The sequence below is a fragment of the Oreochromis aureus genome, linkage group 19 (assembly GCF_013358895.1).
Source record: "Oreochromis aureus strain Israel breed Guangdong linkage group 19, ZZ_aureus, whole genome shotgun sequence".
NCBI classification, from domain to species: Eukaryota; Metazoa; Chordata; class Actinopteri; order Cichliformes; family Cichlidae; genus Oreochromis; species Oreochromis aureus.
This window is the reverse complement of record NC_052960.1, coordinates 16,334,166-16,358,867: the sequence shown is the minus strand read 5'-3', so window position 1 is coordinate 16,358,867 and position 24,702 is coordinate 16,334,166. Positions and strand designations below refer to the sequence as shown.

Here is a 24,702-nt window from a genome sequence, read left to right as displayed (position 1 = left end):
CTGATCCATCCAGCTGTCCTGACTAGTGATGGGTCGGTCCCGAACGAAATGGCTCTTAGAGCCGGATCTTTGACGTGAACGACGCAAGCCGTGGGTTGTTTTGTTTTTTTCCTTCTCTCACCCTCTCTCTCTTGCACTTTTTTTCCGCTTCACTCCGCACACGAGCCTTGTGCTTTGCGCTGGGAAGAGGGGGGAGGGGCGCTAGTTACACTCGCAGTAGCACAGGAACAGAGCGGGAGGGAGAGAGAGAAAGAGAGCCAGGGACAACAACGTCACATTAGAAAGATATAGTAATCATCCACAACTATTTTCAGTTGCGGATGATAAAGGATTCAGAAAGTTTATTCACGCAGGCCCATTTGACAGACAATATGCATGCTGTTTTTGTTTTCATATTTTTTTTGTGTTTTGTGTTGTTTCACTTTAAATCTGTTTAAAAGGAAAAAGCTGAAAATTTAAATAGTTAAAAGTTGAAATGTGAATAGTTGGTTTTTGTATTATATGACTTATTTATTACATTTTATGTGGAGTGAATAAATAAAAACATATTTACAGTGGTCCCTAGAGACAAAGCACGTATAAACTCCAAAACACGTGAAAACTCCAAAACACGTAAAAACTCAGAAGCACGTACAAACTCCAAAACACGTACAAAAGACAACAGAAGTGCTCCAGAATGCTAGACGCAGTGTTGAGCTTTTGTTACCTAGTGGCTACACAAGCCAGGAAGTACCAATGACCGGATTTGGTGTGTGGTAGTAACAGGTAAATGAACATTATTTGAATATATATGAGTGCTTGTGTATAAATACACAAACAATACACATATGCTTTTAATTGTGTAATTTAAGTGATCTAGGTAGCTCTGTTTGGGAAGTTCAGTTAACGCTGGAAATGTGTTTTGGAGTTTGTATGTGCTTTGTCTCTAGGGGCCACCGCAAACATATATAAATAAAACCACTTTTTTTTGGTTTACATTAGTAATTCCTTTTGTGCATAATTTTATATTATTGTTAATAATAAATCAATTAAAGCAACAAAACAACCCGAAGAGCCGGTTCGGAGCCGAAAGAGCCGGCTTTTTTTAGTGAGCCGAGCCAAAAGAGCTGGTTCTCTAAAAAGAGCCGGAAATCCTATCACTAGTCCTGACAGCTCTTATTGACTAAGCAATAAAAGAAGTCATCAGAGACTTAGCTTTCATGTCTTCCTAATATTTAAAAACACAAGAGTTTTTAATATATAAATAAAGAAAATGTTTCCATGTCAGAAATCAAGTTGTGCAACACATATCCATGTGATAGAGGAACTAAATACATTAGAATAAAACAACCATTTTGGAACAGGATCAGTTGTATCCAAAAAACTAGCGCACCAAAATTGAATATGTCACTGGAAGATCAATACGTAAAGTTTTGCCCAAACAAGGAGCAGCCTCGAACAATGTCTGAAGAGGAGAAACAAAAGGTGAAAAATAATCATTTTTTACTGAAAAATGCACATGTGAGCTTAGTGGCAATTCAATGCAAGTAGACAAACAGGGAAGATAATTATGACACCATTTTTTAAATCCATGGGCATTTTAAAATTCAATTTAAAGAACTGAAATCAACTCTTAGTCTCTGTGGTTGGATGAGGTAGAGCTCATCTGTCTTTAAAATCAAATGCAAACATTTATTTTCACAGAAATGTAAAAGTTACATTGAAAATAAAAAATCAATGTCACATTAAAAATAGACTTAAAGAATTATAAATATGACTAAATGACATCGGGAATTGAGTAGTTACAAAATGGAACATTACACTGAAACATTCTTTGAACTTTAACACATTTGTCTTTTATCACATTTTATTCTTTTATCGGGGAGGGACTTTAAAAAAGGTTCATGACCCGTCGTGTTTGTCTAAATGTACTGTATTTGTTTTATTTTTATCTGTAAAATATAACATGAATGCTAAAAAACTAAACATGAGATTCTTTTTGTGTTTTTTATATATTGGGAAAATTACAAAAGGCTCCCCTAATGTTACCTGTGTAACACTGTAGTTCTATATTGTGTTATGTTTACTATTTTTCTGTGTTTTTAAAGTATGGTAATTATAAAACTAAGCCTTACAGCAAAATCAGCAGTTGTGTTTGGCTCACTATTTTACTGGTATTTAATGGCATTTGCATTATTTATAAACTATTGTTATAAATTTAATACTGCTACACTGTGCATGATTTTACAGCACTTAATTAGGTAAAGATTAGGTAAAGAAGCTAAAGATTAAGTTAATATTAGTTGTTTTATGTTAGAAAACGATAGGTTTTGGACAAAGCACAGTTAAGCACATCAAAAGTGAATATTTCATTAAAGGATCAATACATTAAGCTTTTCTCAAACCACATCTAAACCACATCTCAAGAGTGGAAACAGGTGATGAAAAATCCTTTTTACTGAAAAAGGCTAATGTGAGATTAGTGGCATTAACAAAATGGTTTTTGTAAGTAGACAAACAGGAGAAATTTGTCCCACACCCTTTCAAACCCACAAGGTCGCATAATCATTGTTGCGTTATGGAAGTCTGTGGTAACAGTGGCATGGAAATGTACAGGAGGAATCACGCTCACAAAATAAATCAGTGCCTAATGAAATTAAATAAATAATTTGTATTTATTTTTAAGGATTTAATGTATTTTAATTATTTCTTGTCATGGTTCTGGGTCATTTTGACCCAGTGTCCAGTTTCGTGTTCATGATTTTGGTTGTTTCAGTAATGTTTATTTCTCTGATGAGTCATCCCAGTGAATAAACCGCACTTTAAGTTAACCTCTCGGTTACGAGTCCTGCGTGTTGGTCCTCCATCCTGCCTGCTCCACAACACACTACGACTGCTCCTTGACATTTCTAAAGAATACAGATTAAACATGCACTTCAAGAAGTAGCTTCATTTACCTACTCTCATTCATAGCTTGTTTATTTAACCCAGAGTTTTGCTCAGCCTCAAACAGGCTTCATAAATGTTATAAATAAACTTTATTTATTACAGTCAGTCTTTCATAGACATCAAGTTGGAATATATTGCTTCAAAACAAGTTGAACTTTTCTAGATAACGTGAGTGAGAGCAGAATTTATCCTCATATTACTGGGGCTTAATGTTATACCTGGAGTATTTGGTTGTATTTATTTCTGCTGACATAAACTAGTTTTATTTGATATAAATATTAAAAAAAAATATTGAAATGTAGCTATGAGAAACACTAAAACAATGTTAGAGGAATGAGACAAACTGGAAAAAAAGACTTTTAAATGAATGTCTCCTTTTGGTTTACAAAAGTTTATATAAAATTCATTCAACACATGCAAGAAGGGAGAATGGTCTCACATCTGTCTCCTAAGTGCTGCCATCTACATTATATCACTCCCACTTTCCCACGCTGTCAAGTTGTTTGTGTCATTAGCGGTCTAGTCTATTGGAATCTAACTGCCAAACACCTCTATCGAAATTCTATTCATCAGTAAATCATGTTTTATCTTTTCAATCATCTCTCCTTATTGAAATACTAACTGTCATTACTGTTTCTCCAATTGACCTCAACTCTAGTGAACAAAGTCAAAAAGTCAAAGTCAAAGTCAGTTTTATTTGTCAATTTCTTCAGATGTACTTGCCATACAAAGGAATTGAAATTACGTTTCACACTGTCCCATGCGTAGACAGAGACAACAATAAAGTGCAGATGCACAACATTTAGGTACATACAGGATGTGACAAGACAGGACCTACACATAACATATAATAAAGTGTTCCACAGTGCGCCCTGGAAAGTAGTGTACTTGTCTACTTGACGTAGTCCCAGGTTGTGGTTGGTAAGTGTTTTTGTTTTAATGCAGCATAAGACTGTAGCAGCAGTAATAGTAATATAAATAATATAAATAGTGCTAAAGAAAATACTAAAAATATATAGCAGCAGGTGTGTGCAATTGTAATGCAGAGGTAGTCGTTTCCAGTCAGGAATGTGGAGAGTGTTTCCTTGTTGTGGAGTGTGTGTGTGTGTGTGTGTGTGGGGGGGGGGTCCAGTCTGTCTTCCTATACTCCTGCCAGTCTGGTGGTTCTGCTGGCTGGGAGCCGGAGGAGAGAGTTCAGCAGTCTCACAGCCTGGTGGATGAAGCTGTTGGTGAGCCTGGTAGTGCGGGAGGCGGAGACTTCTGTATCTTTTTCCGGAGGGCAGGAGGCTGAACAGACAGTGCGCGGGGTGGGTTGCATCGTTGACAATTGTGATGGCTTTGCGGGTAAGGCGGGTGGTGTAGATGTCTTGCAGGGAGGGAGTGGTACACCAACTATCCTCTCAGCTGTTCTCACAATGCGCTGTAGAGCTTTTCTGTTATAGTCAGTGCAGCTACCGCCCCACACAGTGATGCAGCTGGAAAGGATGCTTTCAATGGTTCCTCTGTAGAATGTGGTCAGGATGGGTGGTGGAGCACTTGCCCGCTTGAGTTTGCGCAGGAAGTAGAGGCGCTGTTGTGCTTTCTTGGCCAGTGATGCTGTGTTGGTGGTCCAGGAGAGGTCCTCACTGATGTGCACCCCAGGAACTTGGTGCTGCTCACCCTCTCCACCGCAGCGCCGTCGATGGTCAATGGGGGTGACAGGTGTGGTCTCTCTGGAAGTTGACAATAACCTCCTTGGTCTTGCTAACATTTAGCAGGAGGTTGTTGTCTCTGCACCACGTGGTCAGGAGCTCAACCTCTTTCCTGTAGTGGGTCTCATCGCCCTTGGTGATGAGCCCCACCAGCGTGTGTGTCGTCCGCAAACTTCACAAGGTGGTTGGAGCTGTAGGTTGGTGTGCAGTCATGTGTCAGCAGGGTGAAGAGCAGAGGACTGAGCACACAGCCTTGTGGAGCCCCCGTGCTCAGGGTGATGCTGTTTGAGACCTTGTTGCCCACACGCACCGCTTGAGGCCTCTGGCTGAGGAAATCCAGCAGCCAGTTGCAGAGGGAGGTGCTGAGGCCCAGTCTGTCCAGTTTACAGATGAGTTGTTGTGGTATTATGGTGTTGAATGCTGAGCTGAAGTCTATGAATAGCATTCTCACATATGAGTCTTTCTTGTCCAGGTGAGTTAGGGCTGGGTGGAGGGCAGAGCAGATTGCATCTTCTGTGGATCGTTTCGCTCTGTATGCAAACTGGTATGGGTCCAGGGTGGGAGGCAGGGTGGATTTGATGTGTGACATGACTAGTCGTTCAAAGCACTTCATGATAATGGGTGTCAGTGCCACGGGGCGGTAGTCGTTGAAACAGGCTGGGGATGGTTTCTTTGGCACAGGTATGGTGGTGGCAGTCTTGAAGCGTGATGGGACAGTGGCTTGCCTCAGGGAGATGTTAAAGATGTCTGTGAAGACAATCTTCAGCTCCTCTGCGCAGTCTTTCAGCACACTACCAGGGATGTTATCTGGACCCGCTGCTTTCCGGGCGTTGATGGTGATGAGTGTCCTCTTCACGCTGGCAGCAGACAGGCACAGAGGCTGGTCGTGTGGAGGTGGTGGTGTTTTCTGTGGGCGTGTGTTGTTCTGTGCTTCAAATCGTGCAAAGAAGCTGTTCAGGTTGTTGAGCAGAGTGGTGTCGCTCTCACAGCTACTACGCTGCAGGCTTGTAGTCTGTAATAGCCTGGATGCCTTGCCATAGGCTTCGTGCGTCCTTGCTATCATTGAAGTGGGAGGTTATCTTGTGTGTGTAGTCCTGTTTCGCTTTCCTGATGCCACGGGACAGGTTGGCTCTCGCTGTTCTCAGGCCTATTTCATCCCCAGCTCTGAAGGCCTTGTCTCTGGCCTTCAGCAGCCTGTGGACATCTCCTGTTAGCCATGGCTTCCGGTTGGCTCGAGTTGTGATACTTTTCATTTGTGTAACATCATCAATGCATTTGGTGATGTATGAGCTCACCGTGTCTGTGTACTCCTCAATGTCTATGATGTTATTGTAGGTGGCTGCTTCCTTGAATATATCCCAATCAGTTGACCCAAAGCAGTCTTGAAGAGCAGAGGTGGCCTCCTGTGGCCACACTCTTACCTCTTTCATAACAGGTTTGGTGACTTTCACTCTCTGTCTGTATGCTGGCATTAGCATAACAGTGAGGTGATCAGAGGTGCCGATGTGGGGGGGGATGGCTTTGTATGCTCCTTTTTCCTGTGTGTAGACCAGGTCCAATGTGTTGTCTCCCTTGTTGGAAAATGTACATGCTGATGAAACTTTGGGAGAACAGTTTTAAGGTCAGCATGATTAAAGTCTCCTGCGAGGATGATGAAACCGTCTGGGTGTGTTGTTTGTTGCTCACTGATGGCCTGATACAGTTCGTTCAGCGCCGCATTTCTATCGCTGTTGTTGCTAGATGGAGGTATATAAGTAGCGACCAACAGGATCGAACTTATCTCCCTGGGCAAGTAGAAAGGGCGACACTTCTCGATCATGAACTCCGCCAATGATGAGCAGTGTTTGTGTACTACAGTGGCATCACGACACCATTCGTCACGGATGTAAACACAGACCCGCCACCTCGGGTCTTGCCTCCGTCTCACGAGAGCCCTGTCGGCTCTGTAGCATGCTAGCTGCTCCAGTTGTATGGCCGAGTCCGAATGTTGTCATTAAGCCATGTCTCAGTGAAAACTAGCACACAACAGTCACTTACTCTGCGATTCGCTGATCTCAGAAGTCGAATGTTATCCATTTTATTGTCCAGAGATCGTACGTTGGCCAAGAGGATCGATGGTATGGCTGGGCGAGTTGGCTTAGCCTCGAGCCTGACTCGGACACCTCCGCGCTTGCCCGCTTCCTTGTCCTAGCGCACCGCCTTCTCGGCGCCTCCTTGCCCGGGAGGGGTAGCAGGCGAGTCCGGTGAGTTGCTAGGCCAGCTAGCAGGCTGCCGCAGAAGTCCTATCTCCCTTAGCATCTCAACGTTCGTGTTCAAAACTTGGCAAATCTTGCTTCTCCGAATGTGTAAGAGAGCCTGACGACTGTACACATATTCCGACGTGGACTGACGAAAAACACTTGCAGAAAGACACTTACTTGACGAACAAAACACCGCATTTTCAGGAGAGCGTGAGGTCGCTGCGTCTACACACGCCGCCATCTTGATAATAACAACCATGTGAAAAAAGCAAGCATTCAAAAACTTTGGAACTTTGTCAAAAACATTTCAGCTCAAACGAATGACTCATTACACTTAAATTCACTTAAAGCTGCCGGCCCAGACAACATCCCCAGGCGGGTGTTGAGGAACGGCGCTGATCAGCTCTCTTGGGTCCTGGCAGACATCTCTAACTCCTCCCTCATCCAGGCAGCTGTCCCCACCTGCATGAAGACTGCTACCATCATCTCAGTCCCCAAGAGCTCTGCAGTGACAGCTCTAAATGACTATTGGTCAGTAGCCCTCACGCCAATTGTCACAAAATGCTTTGAGAGGTTGATTGTAGCCCACATTAAAACTACCATCAGTGTCACTTCAGACTCACACCAGTACGCCTACCGGAAGAATCGAGCCGGAGAAGACACCATTTCTTCTGTGGATCGCACCACCCTCACCCACCTGAAGCAGAAAAACTCTTACATCCGTATGCTCTTCGTGGACTTCACATCTGCTTTCAATACAATGATCCCGCAGACCCTAGTTGATATATTACTTACCCCTGGACTTAGCTCTTCTCTTTGTAACTGGGTTCTGGACTTCTTGATTAATAGGCCGCAGTCTGTGAAGATCAACAATGTCTCCTCACCCTCCATAGTCCTCAGCGCTGGCTCCCCTCAAGGCTGTGTGCTAAGTCCACTTCTGTTCATGCTGCTGACATATGACTGCTCACCTATCCACCCTGGCTTTCATATTGTTAAGTTTGCAGACGACACAGCTGTGGTGGGATGAATCACAAACAACGACAAGACTGGCTACAGGAAGGAGGTGGAACAATTGGAGGACTGGTACAGGAAAAACAATCTCTGCTTAAATGGGAAGAAGACGAAGGAGATGATTGTGGACTTCAGGAGGGGAAGACACACATACACACCCCTGCACGTCGGAGGTTCTGCTGTTGAAGTAGTACCCAGCTACAAGTACCTTGGTATGCACCTGGAAAAACAACACGTCCAGTCTGATCCGGAAGGCACACCAGAGGCTCTACTTCCTGAGGCGGTTGAGGTGTGCAGGACTTGAGAGCTCAGTCCTCATCTCCTTTTATCGATGTGCGGTGGAGAGTGTTCTGTGCTCCGGCATCGACGCGTGGCACGGAAACTGCACTGTGGCAGAGAGGAAAGCCCTTTAGAGGGTGCTGAGGGCTGCACAGAGAGTTGTCGGAGGTAGCCTCCCAACTGTCACAGAAATATACACCTCCAGATGCAGGTAGAGGGCCACCTGTATCATGAAGGATTCCACTCACCCAACACACACACTCTTTGTCCCGCTCCCCTCAGGCAGGAGGCGAGGAGCATTAAATGCAAAACCACCAGACTGAGAAACAGTTTCATTCCAGAAGCGATGAGACTTCTCAATGCATAATGGACAAGAAACTGCTACTGTAGCACCTTAATTACTACTGATACTAAAATATTTATACCTACACTTCTAAATCTACTCAATACTGTTACTCAGGTTGTTGCACTTCATTCATTTGTATTATTTGTATTACTTATCTGAATTATTTATCACTTATTTGTATTATTTTATTACTATTTGGTATTATTTTATTACTTGTCATTCTGTTGTTTTTATGGAAAACCGGGACCATGGGTACGTAATTCCATTCCACCTCATGTAAACATGTGATGAGAATGACAATAAAGCTTCCTTGAATCCTAGATATGGCACAGAAAACTAGACACATAGACAAGCGCAAATACACTTTTCAGCAATGCATTACAGAGATTCATTCATGTGAGAGAATCTGAGGGAGGGATGAAACAAAAAATGTAACATTCTCTTTAACATTGTGATGGGAGATATCCGCAGCGCTGAACTACAGTGTGCAGAAGATTAACTACAAAATGTGCTTCTTAATTCACCACGATGTGTTCTACCCCTGTTGTTTTATGCAGCTCATTTAAATTAGAACAGCATGTGAAAAATACCACTGTAATTTGCTGCCAGACTGCAGAAGTGCAATTGCTTCTTTTGACAATAAAATGTTTCTACCAGGCACATTGTCATTTTTGGAACTGAAATTGTAAAATGGAAACATATGTTCCAGACAACATTCATAAAACCTGAGCTTACACTATTATTTTGGTTAATAGCCCTACAACTCTCTCCCTCATGCTCCCTCATGGGTTTTCTGATTTTTGAGCCATTAATTTGCACTGTGCTTGGCAGGATGCTGATCCTGTAGTGAACTGGTTGCATTATTGTAAGTTAATGACAGCATTTGTTAGTAGATCACACTGCAACTGCAAGATCACAATTAATTTCCTCACTTACTAGATCTAACCGATAGCCTATAAAATTATCCATCCATCCATTTTCCCTTTTTTGGATTTCTTTTACTGAAGTAAAATAAACTCCATCCGTCGCTTTTCCCAGCTGACCTGAAGTAAAAATTAATTTATGATAATCCTAAAGGCTTCAACACAGACCTTACTAATGCAAACTGATTATTCAGAAACATATACACTTATCACAGCACAGTTAATATAGCTGATGATAATCACTAGAGAGCTTATATAAATTATCAGTTCATCAATAAATACAACAAAAAACAGTTTTCAGCTTTTCTCCTCTCCTCTCCTCATAAAGGATAACCCCAGTATACCCTGCACTAAAAGAGGGAATAAAGGGAACATTGAAGATGTTTTTTCCTTAGAATTTGGAGAATATGAACAGCTCTGATTATGGTTGCAATGCAGATAGTTGCGGGTGATGTCTCTCACTTAGAAACCTTGCTAAAGCACAATGAACTTTTGGAATGCATCCACGGTAATGAAACCCAACAGTAACACATGACTGCTACTTGATTGATATTGAATTTATGTTAAATTAAACACAATATTGTTAAATTCAGGATCTTCATCAAAAGTGAACAACCTGTCAGAAGTGCTTATAAATCATATTTTGATCAGCCGCTAATCTAATTAATTAATAATTTAGTTTCTATTACCATAAGTCCTGTATAATGAGAATGATTATTTTAATTAAACATGAAAGAAAATATTTAACATTTTTTATTTTATGCTTCAGTATCTCAAAATATTAGAATATTTGCAAAGAGTAATCATAAGGCAGTTTACCATTCAAAAGTTAAGTTAGAATATAAGAAATGATATTGGGTAATGTTCTAAATGATGATCAATTATAATTTATATGTGATTTTGCTGATAGTTAATCATGCTTGGTACTAACAGGAATATAATCAAGTACAAGGTTAACCTAAATCTAATCTGAGTAATGAAATGATTCAAATAACAGGCCTCTCACTGAGATTCTGTTTGGAGTGGCTTGTTTGTGGTAACAATGAACTTGGAGGATGTGTGTGAGAGGAATGGGACGGTAAAGTGAGAGAGACATTAAGGAGACACTAACCTTGGAGAATCTCTGACTTTACTGTGTATAATTTTTAAAATAAGAATTTATGAATTTATGAATTTATGTTTCACAAACTGTTCACGTCTCACTTCACTCCTGTTGCAATCACTCTTGACTCCAACTGCACCACCCTTTCTTCCACCCTTACGGCCTTTGTACAGAAGGGCCTACTGTTCATCATACTATTGCACGTCTCTCATTCAGTATCATTACAGAATTGACATTGGCATCTTACCCGGAGATGATGCCAAGTTTGTGATGATGGAAAGATGGAAATTGGAAATGCTTCTGTTTTGAGATTAAAATAAAGTTTGCATTCCATTTGGTAATCATAGTCCTAGAATTTGGAGAAAGAGGCACCAATATCTCAATCGTGTATTGATTCTTTTGGCTGTATCTCTTAAAAGAATAATACCTCATTATTATACAAATCTTAGGACAATAGAAGCCATGCAGAAAGGTCAAGTTTGACAAAGAATATGAATCTAACAAAGTATAATAAAATAGCTAGTACTGTCGGGTTTAGAGGGCTTAGGGCTACTATTTCAGCAGTAGTATACATTGCTTTATACATTGCCATCATGATTAACACACCCTGAAAACTGCTGCTCACTCAGGGACCCAGCTTTTTGTCTTCACGGTGTTCTGACCCTCTAGTGAGTCAATCTTTAATAAGGATTAGTCCATTTCAAACCAGACAACAGTTTAGCAAATGTTCCTATTTTACAACCAGTCTCTCACCCCAGCTTCCTCAAAATGCTTTGCATAATTTTACAACACATTGCTGTTTTTTTCTGGGTTTTTTCATCTGTATTTCTATCAGAGAATGAGGAAAAAATGCTTGACAACACATCGCTATTCCTACCTTCATTAAAAAGTGATTACCTCACTTTTTAATGAAGTCCTGATTTCCCTTTCAATTTCTCCATAATTTAAATAAAAACATTTAAATATATTTTGTTTAGCAGGTGCACAGATTTTCATGTGAACTTCATGAACAAATCAGAAAATTTCAGGATTTAGAAATATTTGAAAACACAAGAGGTTCCAACATAAGGAAAATGCTTATAGGTTTGGAATACATGCCCAAATTTCTGAGTTAATTCTATTGAAGAGGAGATTAGTGGCATTAACATAATGGTGCTTGTAAGTAGACAAACCAGAGAATTATCCCACAGTCTTTCAAACCCACAGGTATTTTAAAATTCAATTTCATCAGCCAGAAATGCAATGACTTACACACATACCTTGCTTAAATCAGAAACACAGCAGAAACACCACAAACATACATGTGTACCTTGCTTTGACCAGAAGCTCACAAGTAATACTAACTTCCTCAAAACGCCTTGGTTACAGAAACATCAACTTCCTCAAAATGCCTTACTTGCAGAAACGGTAACTTTTCTTAAGCAAGGCATTTTGAGAAAGAAAGTGTCTGTGCTGTGTTTCTGGCTTAAGCAAGGGACTTTGATGCTGCAGTGTTGTTTTGGAGCATTTTAGCTGGTTCATCATTTAGCAATGATGAACCAGCATTTTAAAATACCACAATGACACAGCATTTTAATCTGAAAAAGAAGGGAAGAGGAAAAAAAACAAACATCTGTAAGTATCAATGCACAAATCATAAAACGAATTTAATGTGATGCTCCGATAAGGCATACCCAACGCAACATGTTATTTGATTGGATTTCTTTGGACTTGCTTTAGCTTTTACACCATACAACACTATGCATGCTTAACATTCAGTCACCCATCCAACTATTAACACACTGAAAGCACTGATTGTTACACCTTATTGACTACCACATGTTTAAACTTTTCTTTTTGGTTTTATGTTACTTTTTTTTAATCAATCAGTAAATCAAGCCTTTATTTGTCACATGCAATGTCACACATACATATTACCTGCTGTGAAAATTTGACCCCTCTCCCACCATGCATACATTGCACAAGCATCACATTGGGAAGACAGGTCGGAACAAGTTGGAAGGTAAGAAAAACAATGAAAATAATACATAAGGGGAGAGGAGAAGAAAAAAGAGTTCCACGCAGACTGAGTTCCTAGAGGAGGGATGTCCAAATGGACAGTTTTTCTTCCAAACTTGCAAGAAAAAGATTTCATTCACCTCTGAGCTCAGCCAAGTATATTTATCTTTTATCGCATTTATCTTTTTAGTCTTTCCTCAGGGAAGAACTCTAAAAAGATTTGTTTTTGAGAGCCTGCATGTTTGTCTAAATGCACTGTAGTTATTACTATCTGCAATGTATGACATGAATTTGTCAATTATATTTTTTTCATATTTTGGTATTTTTATTGTTTATTGCTATAAATTAAACATGTAATACATTGTACATGATTTCACAGCATTTAATTAAATGAAGAATACGAATTAAAATAAAATTAATATGCTAGAACAGGATAGGTTGTGTCAAAAGCACAGTTAAGCACACCAAAAAGTAAATATGTCATTAGATGATCAATGCTCAAACAAGCACCTCTAAACCACCTCTCAGGAGAGGAAACTGAGGGTGAAAAGTCTTTTTTTAACTGAAAAAGGCTAAAGTGAGATTAGTGACATTAGCAAGATGGTACTTGTTAGTGGACGGATAGGAGAAAAGTTTGTACCAGTTTCAAACCCACAGGGTTGCATAATCATGGCTGCGTTGTGCAAGTCTGTTTGTAGTTACAGGTCAATGCAAATGAACCTGAGGAATCGTACAAACCAAATCAGTGCTTAATATGAGAATGAATAAACAACTTGACTTGATCACTGTATTTTTCCATGATTTTAGATTATGAATTGTAATTATTTAATTACTTAAAGTTTGCAGATTAAGCATTTGTTTCAGTAGCTTCAGTTACCTACTTTCATATATAGCTTATTTATTTAACAGTGATTTTTGTTCTGCTCAAAATACCTTAAAGGTGATTAATACATTTTTACTATCCAATTGGTATAAATGTATTAATTACATATTAAATTAAATTTTAATTACAGTCATGCTTTCATAGACATCAGGTTAAAGAATATTGCAAAACAAGTTGAGCTTTTCTGGGTAATGTGAGTGAGAGCAGAATTTATCCTCATATTATTAGGGGCTTAATATCAAGAATTTTGATCGTACTTATCTGGACTGACATAAACTAGTTTCAGTTAACAAAAAAATAATTAAAAATGAACAATTTTGTTGTATAAAAACGCGAAATGTGGACTCAGTTGCCATGTGAAACATTGGCTGCTTATATGGCCTTAGGCTTGCAAACCTCAGAAGAAGGAGACAAACTGGAAAGAAATCTTTTAAATGAATGTCTTCTCTTGGTTTGCAAAGGTTTATGTAAGATTTTTATTAAAGGATTTTAGCTACCGCTCACCATTTGTCTGCAGGCTTTATTAAAGGATTGTATGATGAGCCTGCATGCAGCAATGAAACGTACTCCCATGCTGTGCTGGTTGTGGGTTATGGTACTGAGAATGGAAATGACTACTGGCTGGTCAAGAACAGGTAAATACCCGCATGTGATGTCTATATTAAAATTCATGCATTTCGTTCCTGCTAACATTCATTGAGTGCTGATACACAGCCAGTGTTGGGAAGGTTACTTTTAAAATGTATTCCACTACAGAATACTGAATACATGCCCCAAAATGTATTCTGTAACGTATTCCGTTACGTTACTCAATGAGAGTAACGTATTCTGAATACTTTGGAATACTTAATATATTATCATGCTGTTTACAACTACATGAATGTCCTATTGCTGTGATTTATTACTGTTACTGAAGGTCCGCGGCTCCGAAACGTAGTAAAGGGACCTCTGGCTAATACGTCGGGTTCGTGTCGGGCTGGTAGCCGAAAAATAGCTTTACTTTGTTGTCTGGGTCAACTTTGCTTGCGGGAGACAGAGAGTGGCGTTGAAAGGCTGCTCCAACGGAACTTATTTTTTCCGGAGGAAAACACGAACACAGTGTACAGTTGAGTCTTAATAGCTTACTTACAGCTGGGCTCGTCAGGCACTCTTCTTGGCTGCTGTGGTTATTATTATATTTACATGCTTCCAGCTCCCGTTTTTGCTCCGTGACAGCTCGGACTTTTCCTTTCTCTCCCTCCCTCGCTCACAGACACATAACGGGTATGGTAGTCCATTCTCCCTGCAGCACGGACTACACTGCCCATCAGGCTACATGCTTTAGCGCTATGCCTGTAGCATTCTGCCTTTTAGCTTAGCACAACAACAACAACAAAAAAGCGCTCTCTCACCCAGGAAACACGCAGAGAGAGAGCGCGTCACCCTGTAACCATGGCAACCGTAACGCTGCCGCCTGGAACAACAGAACGTAGCTGTCAAACAAACCCAAACAATCCTGACCCGCGACAATATGAAACAGGGAAGTACCGCCGTGTATTCCATTTATTTCAACAAAGTAACTGTATTCTGAATACCACCTTTTTAAACGGTAACTGTAACGGAATACAGTTACTCATATTTTGTATTCTGAATACGTAACGGCGGTACATGTATTCCGTTACTCCCCAACACTGTACACAGCTGCATAAAGGCATCTTATTTATGGCTTCACAACAAATTACAGATCTACATGCTGTCAATCTGTCAGTGTGAAAACAACCATTATCTCCTAAGTGTTGTTAATTTCTTTCTTTCTGCAGCTGGGGTATTAACTGGGGAGAGCAGGGATATATTAAGATGAGCAGGAACAAGAACAATCAGTGTGCAATTGCTACTATAGCAAGCTACCCTCTGGTCTCAAGAGGCGGTAAGAAACTCAGCTGTATCTTTCTTTCTTGTTCTAGCTTAACCAAAATTGGTTCAAAATTACATATTAACATCTTAACCCCTGATAATCTGCACAGATTAGGCTAAAAATATGTTTGCATCCTACAGATAATTAATTGCTATTTTTATTGTATTTCCAGGTCCTGCACTTTCCTCAGTGAGGTGGAAACCAGTGGTGCTTATTTTCTTTATGTATTTAATTAGGTAATTAATTAATTAATTAGCAAGTTTTGTAATAACATATTGTTTTGTTTCTGGTGTGTTGTTGTTGATTAGGGGTATAACTCTTTAAAAGTTATCAATAAATGTGGGGGGGAAAAAATGTTGCACACTGAAATATAAAAATTTCCTTGTGTGTTTTTCAGTGTGTTGGTGATGTGTGGTTTTTAGCACGCATTTTTCAGAGAGAGATATTTTGCATCTGTGTGCACAGTTTTCTGCAGACTTTTGTGTTCCCCAAAGAATAAAACCTGCTTACTGATCAATTCCTGTTTTTTCCTGTAGAGCCTCCAAGGATGATATTTTTGTTTAAATGAGTTTAAATATCTTTAATTAATTTTTTTTTTACCATTTAATGAATGTCTCAACCTGCAGTTGGTACTTCATAACAAATTAATAACAGTTTGTTAGTAGTAAAACCTGTGCCTTGAGGCTACAATGTCAATGAAATGTATAGAAAGACTCTACTGAATTATAGTCAGGTTTTATTTTTACAGTGTGAGTTCACAGCAACAGTGGCCTCAAGCCCTTTCTGTCAACAGAGAGAAACCTCCAGCAGAACAAAGTTCAGGGAGTGACTGCAATCTGCCTTGATCACGTGGGGGTGAGGCGAAAAAATGATGAGTCATGCACCTGGAGGAGGTCCAAGTCAAACTCCAACAGGAAATAAACAAACTGACTTGATCATCTTCCTCAAATATGATTTCCAAAGATTGCAGATTAAGGGTGTGTCCCATGAACTAGATTCAGTTCCTTTACCTTCTCTCAGAGTTTATATGTTTAACAATAAATTTTGCTCTAATCAAATTACATGAAAGGACCTTTGATGTTACAAATGCTTGCTTTATCTTATTCACGCCTAATTTCAGCAGAACTAAACTAGTTTCAGCTCGTATGGCAAGTGGAGTTTACCTGAAGGCAAGCTGTTTGTTTTGGCTGATGACAAATAACAAAAGGCGAAACCTAAATCTTGGGAACGCTGAAATTAAACTCGTCACAGCTGGTATGGGAAGTGGAGTCTATCTGAAAGTGAGGTGTAACAAAAGCTCAGCTAAACACAACAACAGAAGACAAGACAAGGAAAAACTAAAATAGTGCACATTTAACAATTGAGAAAACTGAAAAGGAAAAACAGAGACACATAAATGAACATAATATGGAAATCCTGAGAAGGCAGGATGGAGGCATGAGGAAGGAATTACAGTAAACACTAAAGCTACTAGAAAAAGAGAACAAACATTAATATGCTTAGAAAACATAAAAGAAATATACACAATAAACAAACCAGGAATCAAAGACAGAATGTTTAAGTAAAGCAAACGAATAAACAAATTCAAAAATGCTGGGTAGCTGAGCCTCCACTCAGGAAAAATGATTCTTTGTCCTTATTATTATTATTATTATTATTATTATTATTATTATTATTATTATTCTTAAGCGATTATTTTGAGAAAAAAATGCAACTGAAATATTTTAAAATCAAAGGTTTATTTAGACAAATAATTAATCCATCCATCCATTTATTTTTAAAGACAAGAGAAACAACCCTCCATTTGTGTTAATGTTTGTCCACCAGAGGGCAGTCTAAGCAGTGTGTTTACTTTAAAATTATTTTTCAGGCTCTAGATGCTCTCCACTGTACACTTGTAAAAGGCCAGAGCCTCCTCAATAGGGAGGCACATAAGGGTGGTAAGTAAGCATATACTTTAGCCTTTGCACACACTGTGCTTCTGCATTTTGCATATTTTTTGTTAAAGAAATAATGACACGGTGTAACATGTTATGTTTTGCAGTTCATGTGAGGTTGTGGTTACTTCATTTTAAGAACATTGTAAAACCTTAAAATTTGAAAGGGGTTTACTTCCTGTTTTTTTTACTATAAAAATATGTTGTCTAATTTGTTTTTCACATTGTGAAATTCACTGCACAACAAAATGAAGTTAATGGTTTTGTTTTATTCAGAATGCTACGTGGTGTAAGCGTGAGGGTGAAGTTTGAGTCTCATTTGCATATAAACCTGTGATTAATCACGTTTCAATCCACTGGGATGAGTGTGGAGGTGTTGCTGTTACTCTTCTCAGAAATGGCTACAGATTGTAGTAGAGTCTGACAGCGGTATCACAGTAGGGGGGCAGAGTTGGCTCCACAAATGTCACTAGTATTTTTAAAGAAGCAAAAAGACATGTAAATTTCCGACATGAAGAGATGGAGTGACATGTATGAAAAAGAGAAGAGGAAGATGAGAGATTATTTTCATAAGTAAGGACTGCTCATACAAGCCAGTGACCTTTGCCAAGTTTTCCGCTTTCACCATGACAAAGTAGTTCAATGCAAGAACTGAAACAAAGTCTCCCACTCTGTGATCAGGTAGAGCTGGTCTACTTTTAAATTAATTTCCAGGCATTTATTTTCAAAGGAATACAAAAGTTATACCGAAAACAAGGTCTGTCACTTTTAAAATAGAGTTAATGCACTGTAAATATCACAAAATGACATTGCATATTGGATAATCACAAATATTACAAAAATAAAGGAACAGGTGTTACAACACATCTATGCTTATATATTGTAATTATCCTGCTTTTTGGCTATTTACTTATCAAATATTAGCTTTATTTACTTTATCAAAATCTGTAGTCTATAAAGGTTTGTGAATGTTAAATCAGAATACTGGATAAGTAGTAACGTATTCAACTAAAAAACTGTAAAATGCTAAACTTTATTGACCTTTGAGTTTTGTTTGAAAATGAAATGTGCATTACTCATCTTGTATGTGACTGTATTATTTTGTGACAAATTTTAAATCGTCATGATTTTTAAAATCTAATGAGACATTTCTGAGTGAAGCCTCTACAGGAACAAATGGGGGTTAATCAGTGAGTCAGCTTTATTTTCTGGGAAACACAAAAGTCTGCAGAAACCCTGAAACCCCATCTCACAATTGCTGAATATCTCTGTGTGGATGAAAGTGGATTAATTAACAGTTTCTAATATTAAAAACCACTGCATGGTTATTGATTCAACAAAGTGAAACAGACACAAGTAAATTCTTAAGTCAGTGTGACACATTTTATTTCTTAGTTATTTAATTAACCACCAACCAGGAAAAAGTAAGGCTCTTGAATCCATAAGCAAACTATTAGTTTTTTAACTTTAATTAACTAAAAAAAGAATTTACAAATTGTAGAATGCCACATGTTTTAGGTTAATCTGTGCAGACCACCAGAGGTATATTATGTCTAAATGCCATTTTAAGTACATTTTTGTCAAACCAGAAGGAAAAAATGAGAGTGTGTTTACTCCCACCTCTTCAGACTAGAGGGTATCTTGCTGCAGAAGCAATCCCACACTGGTTTTTCTTGTTCCTGCTCATCCTAATATATCCCTTCTCACCCCATCCAAGACCCCAGCTACAGAAAGAGACAAATGATCAACATTTAGCAACTAAAACGCCACAAAGGTTGTTCAACAGCACTTAATAATCTGCATCTCTTCGTGAAACCATAAATAAGATGCCTTTATGCAGCTGTATATCATCACTCAGTAAATGTTAGAGATTAGCACATAAATGAAAATATGAGAATCACGTGAGGGCATTTACCTGTTCTTGACCAGCCAGTAGTCATGTCCATTCTCAGTCCCATAACCCACAGCCAGCACAGCATGGTTCAAGAATATGCTTCCACATCCGTCATCATAATATACTCCTTTAAGTACATATCAGTTAGACTGACAGTTGAAAACTAAACAATATTTTAAAGATATTTTGCTTTCCACTTTCTACAGTTTTTCAATTCCTGCACCTGATTCATAGAGTTGGAACGATGGCCGAGATGCATCAATAGTTACAGATATTGGTCCAACGGTGGCCACAGCCTCCTTCAGGGCTTGTTCTTCAAAGCGTTTAACAATAATATAGCCGGAACATGTGGCACCAATAGAATCATGGTTGTAACGGCATAGTCCATTCTAATTGAGAGAAAATAATTCACTAAACTTTTTATGATACTGACACATTATGAAGTGGAGATCACTATTATAATAATTCAATTCAGTTTTATTTATATAGTGCCTCCTTACAACAAAAGTCAAAGTCAAAAGTCAACACTGTGGGCTTTACAAGTCTCGGAGCTACTATATATCTAGCAGTATTATATATTACTTCATGCATGTGGTATATATGTAGTACTGCTTCAAGATTAATACTATCTGAATGAGTTTTCAACTTGATATTTATCAAAAATAATCATAGTCGGGTGATGAACACCTCATAGTTTACATTCAATGACTTTGACTTTTAGATAAACGAGACATCTGGTGTGACATGTTTTTGACAAACTGTTGTCTATTTACCTTAGCCTCATAAGGGTAGGACTCCTCGGTGTCAATACCTCTATTGTATTTGATGTACTTAAAGGCAAAGTCCATCCAGCCTCCCATGCAACCACTGTTACCAAAGTTGGAAGAGCAGTCGACCAACTGTTGCTCACTCAGAGACACTAGCTTTCCTGTCTTCCTGAAGTGCTGACCCTCCAGTGCACCAGTCTGCAATAAGAATGGGTCGCTTTGAAACCAGACAACAGATGAGCAAAGTTTCTCACTAACAGAGAACTCTGTTATGTGTACTCACTGCACTGAAGGCCCAACAAGAGCCACACTGTTTCTGATCCTTGACTTCAGTGACATATCCCTTATCCCTCCAGTCAACAGTGTCGGGCAGAGCTGTACCATTAGGAAGCTGGACAAAGGTAGAGCCACGGTGAGGCAGAGAAGAATTGAAGGAGCCCAAGGCAGCCCTGGGAAACCAGCTGTTTGTACTCTTCGTTTTCCTGGTCAAGAGAGAAAAAAAGATAAAAGGGTTTTTATTCAAATATAATTTTACCAATTGCAACTACATATACCGATGACAATTAAAATGGTGACAAGTAAAAACCTGAATGACATGTTTTTCTACACATACCATGTCAGCAAAGTAGGTCATACCAAGGCGGTAGGACTTCAATCCCTGATCGGTCAAGATGTTGTGCATTAGCACAAGTTTACGGTTGCTGAGCCAGATCTGCTTCCGATGAGCCTCCTCTGATGGAGAGTCATAGGATTTTTCTGCAAGTTGGTAAAAGAGATTATAAGAAAGAGAAAGAAAGGAATGTATGTAATCTGTCATGATCATATTATTAAAGAATGAAAATCTAATGTCAGGTGAGGGATTTTACTTTATTCCTTTTAAAGCTTAACACAAGGAAACATGGGGATGAAATCATACTTCTCTCCAAATTTAAAGTTAAAGTTACTGATCACAAAACATAATCAACAGCATCTGACAAAAAGCTAAAAAAAAAGAGGAAAGAAAGTGTTTGCTGTCTCACCAAACTTGAGTTTCCAAGCGTGAAACTCCAGATCTTCCAGAGAGAAGCTGGCACAGCTGACTACAGCCAGAACAGCAGCAACAACAAGCAGCAACTTCATCTTAACTGCACACAAACAGAGAAAGACAGATATCTTTGTGACTCACAAGAAGCCACACAGACTGTTTTCTGATGTTTTTTTTACCAGCTGTAGAATGGTTTATCTCATAAAATGTCACTTTAACACTTCTGATTCTTTGAGTTTATTTTTCATCTCACCAAACAATTCTTTATCAAATGTATCAATCTTGCAGTGCATTAGCGAAAAGTGTATTTGCACTTGCCAATGTTTGCTGCTTACCTGTGTTGGTGTCTGTTGCAAAAACTGAGGTATAATCACCTGTCAGTTATATATCCATCTATGTCAGAGAATAGTTCTTATATGGCTGATTACAGTTATGACTGCTGGTGGCTATCAGCAGCTTGTCAACAAAGAGAAATGATGCCAGAAATAGAAAAAGGTTGGGCTATATATTAATACGACGATCGCATGACACCACGCCTTTAACAAAACGTTTCCACCACCCACAGTTGTTCATTGGAGTTGAGGTCAGGGTGGAGATTCATTGTGACAGTCAGCAGTCCTTGATCCTCTTTGTTCTCAACTTGTTTTTGTATCCTCATCTTCTCTTCAAACAAAGTATGCAATATATTATGCAAAAAACCCCAAATGTGTCAGAATAGCTTTTAAATCTTTAACTTTTGGAATTTTGTTATTTTATAACAATTCTATTTTTATCATATCAGAATTATTAAGGAAAAAATGTACCATAAAGAGAAGATTTATTGATGTTGTTTTGTCTTGTTTACTCAACATTCACCGGCGTCCATGTTGTCTTCACCCGTGAAATTAACTAAGCTTAGAGTATAAAGCTCTAATGAGAAAACACAATGGCTCTCGTTTGGTATTGCAACATTACACAGAGATACAGTACAAAGCAAATCCCCCCAGCTATCCAAACATGTTGCTTTTCATATTGCCTGTTGTTGCCCACAAAATGCCTTCCATGGCCATGGGGGCATCTGTTGACACTGTTACCTTTGCATTTCCTGTCCAGGTGCCTCTACTCTATTCTCCACTCCTGCCGGTAAGACTAGGTAAAGGAAGTTTTACCAGCCGTCTCGACAACAGACAGCTCCTTTCTGCCTCTGGCTGTTTCTGTATCCGGGAGTTTTTAAGGCACAAAGAAAATCAGCAAGCATGGAGACCACAATGACCTCAAACACACACAACAACCCCTCTCTTATTAACACACATACTTGGTGCTGCAGGTTCAACCCGTTTAGAGGAGCTAAACAACAGCTGAATACACAGATGTTCATTTAAACAGAGACGTTAATAGAAAAAAAGCATGGCAATGCATCGTTAGCTGTATGTTTATAAGAACATCATTTTGACTACAAAACAAAACACAGAGCCAAATTTGCATAGATGGGAGAAGAGCATTATTTATTGCATTTTTTTAAGGCCTACCCAATTAAAGTGGTGCAATTTTAGTGCCCAAGTTTGATAAACGTAAGAAGGTTTGGACACAAAATTAAACATTATTTTTTTTAAGATTTTATAAGATTATTTATAATTATTATGGGCGGCCTAGATTATTTAGTTGATTTCTGAGATGCCTTACCACCATAAAATTAATAATAGTATCAGAGTGTAAGAAGGTTAACAGGCTAATACCAGTCCTCTATGCTTCATCAGTAAAGAGGGTCCATCTGTGTAACAGACAGTGAGTAAGAATTTTTTAATTCCACATGAAAGACAAATCATTAAAACAGCAACCAAATAATTTATTGAATGAATTTATTTCATTCAAGAAATGAATGAAATTTCTTACAATTACAGATTAAGCATGTCTTTCATGAAGTAGCATCAGTACCCTTTTTTTTTTTATTTAGAGCTTATGTGTTTAACAATAATCTTTGTTCTCCTCAAAATATCTGAAAGGGGCTTCATAAATTCTATAAATATACTTTTTAATAAAGTTTTTCAGTAAAATCAGGTTAATTAGTGAGTGTGCAAAGAAAGATGAGCTTTTCTAAATATAACATGAGTGAGAGCAGACTTTATCCTCATATTCTGGGGATTAACATACCTGAATTCACTGTTTGTACTCGTTTCAGCTGACATAAACTAGTTTAAATTGACATAAATAATTAGAACTCAACATTTTTTGTTTTTCAAAAAGCCTGAAGTGTGGACTCATCCTGGAGAGGGAGGAACGCTGGTTTGAGCGGGGAGTCAAGGACGCCATCTCTGAATAGAGGAAGGGGCCTAAGGGTGCATCTTTCACCATCTTACACTGTTGTGATTGCAGCCATTCCGCAACTCTGTGAATGGTACCTTACCTTTGATCAGTGGTCTTTAATTAGTGGTTGTTGATCATGGCCATGACAATTTGCATCAATAAACTGACCTCACAGCCTTGTGAGATCATTATGCATATGTACTGCTTATAGGGTTGGGGAATCTTGCAGTCAGCTGAGACTGAAGAAGTCACTTGGATGAGTGACGAAACGTTTCTCCCACTGAAAACGCTACGTCCAGATGAAAGGAATCAACTTTTTGGGACTGGTTTGCAAATGTTTATCTAATATTCAAATGCAAGTAGTAGGCAAGTAGGTAAAAGAGGTGATTGGACTGAAAAATGTGAAGATACTGTACAGTAACAAAGTAATGGAGCCTAGATTTGATATTTTTTAGCTGACTTTATTATCTGTTGTATTAACAAGTCAGTTTCAAAGGAAATTTCTCAGTGGTACATATTTTGACTTGTATTATGATCAATATATTTTATCAATACTTAACTGCAGAGTGTGTGAATTATAACCAAGCATAGCTTGAGAAGTCTGGGCCTGTCGAGTGCAACTAATCTGCTGCTCTCATGCCATCCAATATCAGCTCATGGCTCATGCTCAGACAGAACAATGTCTCTAAACAAAAACAAACTTGAGAGGAAAGAAGATCCAGGAATGCTGACTGTCATCACTGTTGTTTCCAGTGAACAACTGTGGGAGTTGGAAAAGCCAAGCTTTCAGTGATCTCTAAAAGCTCTGTACAACTTTGTCAGATCCTACAACAAATTGCAGAGGACCTGATGTACCCTCAAAAAGGTTTTGAGCTTTTGAAGAATGATTCGTGACACTTAAATTCACTGCTTTTGCTGAATAAAATGTTTTGTTAAAAGAGTGGAATCATCACTTGACAATGTGGGTACTTGAGTATGTGAATGAGCAGTCATAGGTCAGCAGAATGTACAGCAGTGGTTTCAAATACATTTAATTCTCAGCATCTGACTCAGAAATACACCTTTATGACTTCCTATGGAAGGAAGCAGTAGCTTTTGTCACAAACTGTTTCTGCATTTTCTCGTAAGTTTTGTGAATTAAATAATGACTTGATGTAATATGTCATGTTCTGTAGTTTAACTGAGGTTTTATTTACCTCATTTTAAGACCATTTTAAAACCTTAGAATTTAACAAGGGTATACTTTCTTCTTTAACATGACTGTACAGAATCATCAACATTAAGTAATCAAGTGAAGTAAGTAATGCATTTCTGGCTGATTAATTTTAAAATGCCATTATGATACACCTTAATTAAAAAAAAGACAAGAAAAAAATCATTTGTCAGGAGTCACTTATATATCTCGAACCTAATTTAATCGAATGCATTTTAAGATACTGCTTTCAGACCTACACAACTGAAGTGCCGTACTTTTAGTGTTACATTCTGATAAACATAAAATA

General features: G+C 38.5%; 1 protein-coding gene and 1 pseudogene across 1 annotated transcript; one reads left to right on the top strand and one right to left on the bottom strand.

Annotated features, from left to right (window-relative positions):
* The first annotated feature begins 12,467 nt into the window (after window positions 1-12,467).
* LOC120434993 (digestive cysteine proteinase 1-like) lies at window positions 12,468-16,140 on the top strand. Its single transcript, XM_039603675.1, has 5 exons — window positions 12,468-12,522; window positions 13,919-14,036; window positions 15,201-15,307; window positions 15,468-15,531; window positions 16,044-16,140. The coding sequence occupies exons 1-5, from the start codon at window positions 12,468-12,470 to the stop codon at window positions 16,138-16,140; spliced, it is 441 nt and encodes a 146-aa protein (XP_039459609.1).
* A 2,653-nt stretch (window positions 16,141-18,793) lies between these two features.
* On the bottom strand, window positions 18,794-21,012 carry LOC116327232 (annotated as a pseudogene).
* Window positions 21,013-24,702: the final 3,690 nt, after the last annotated feature.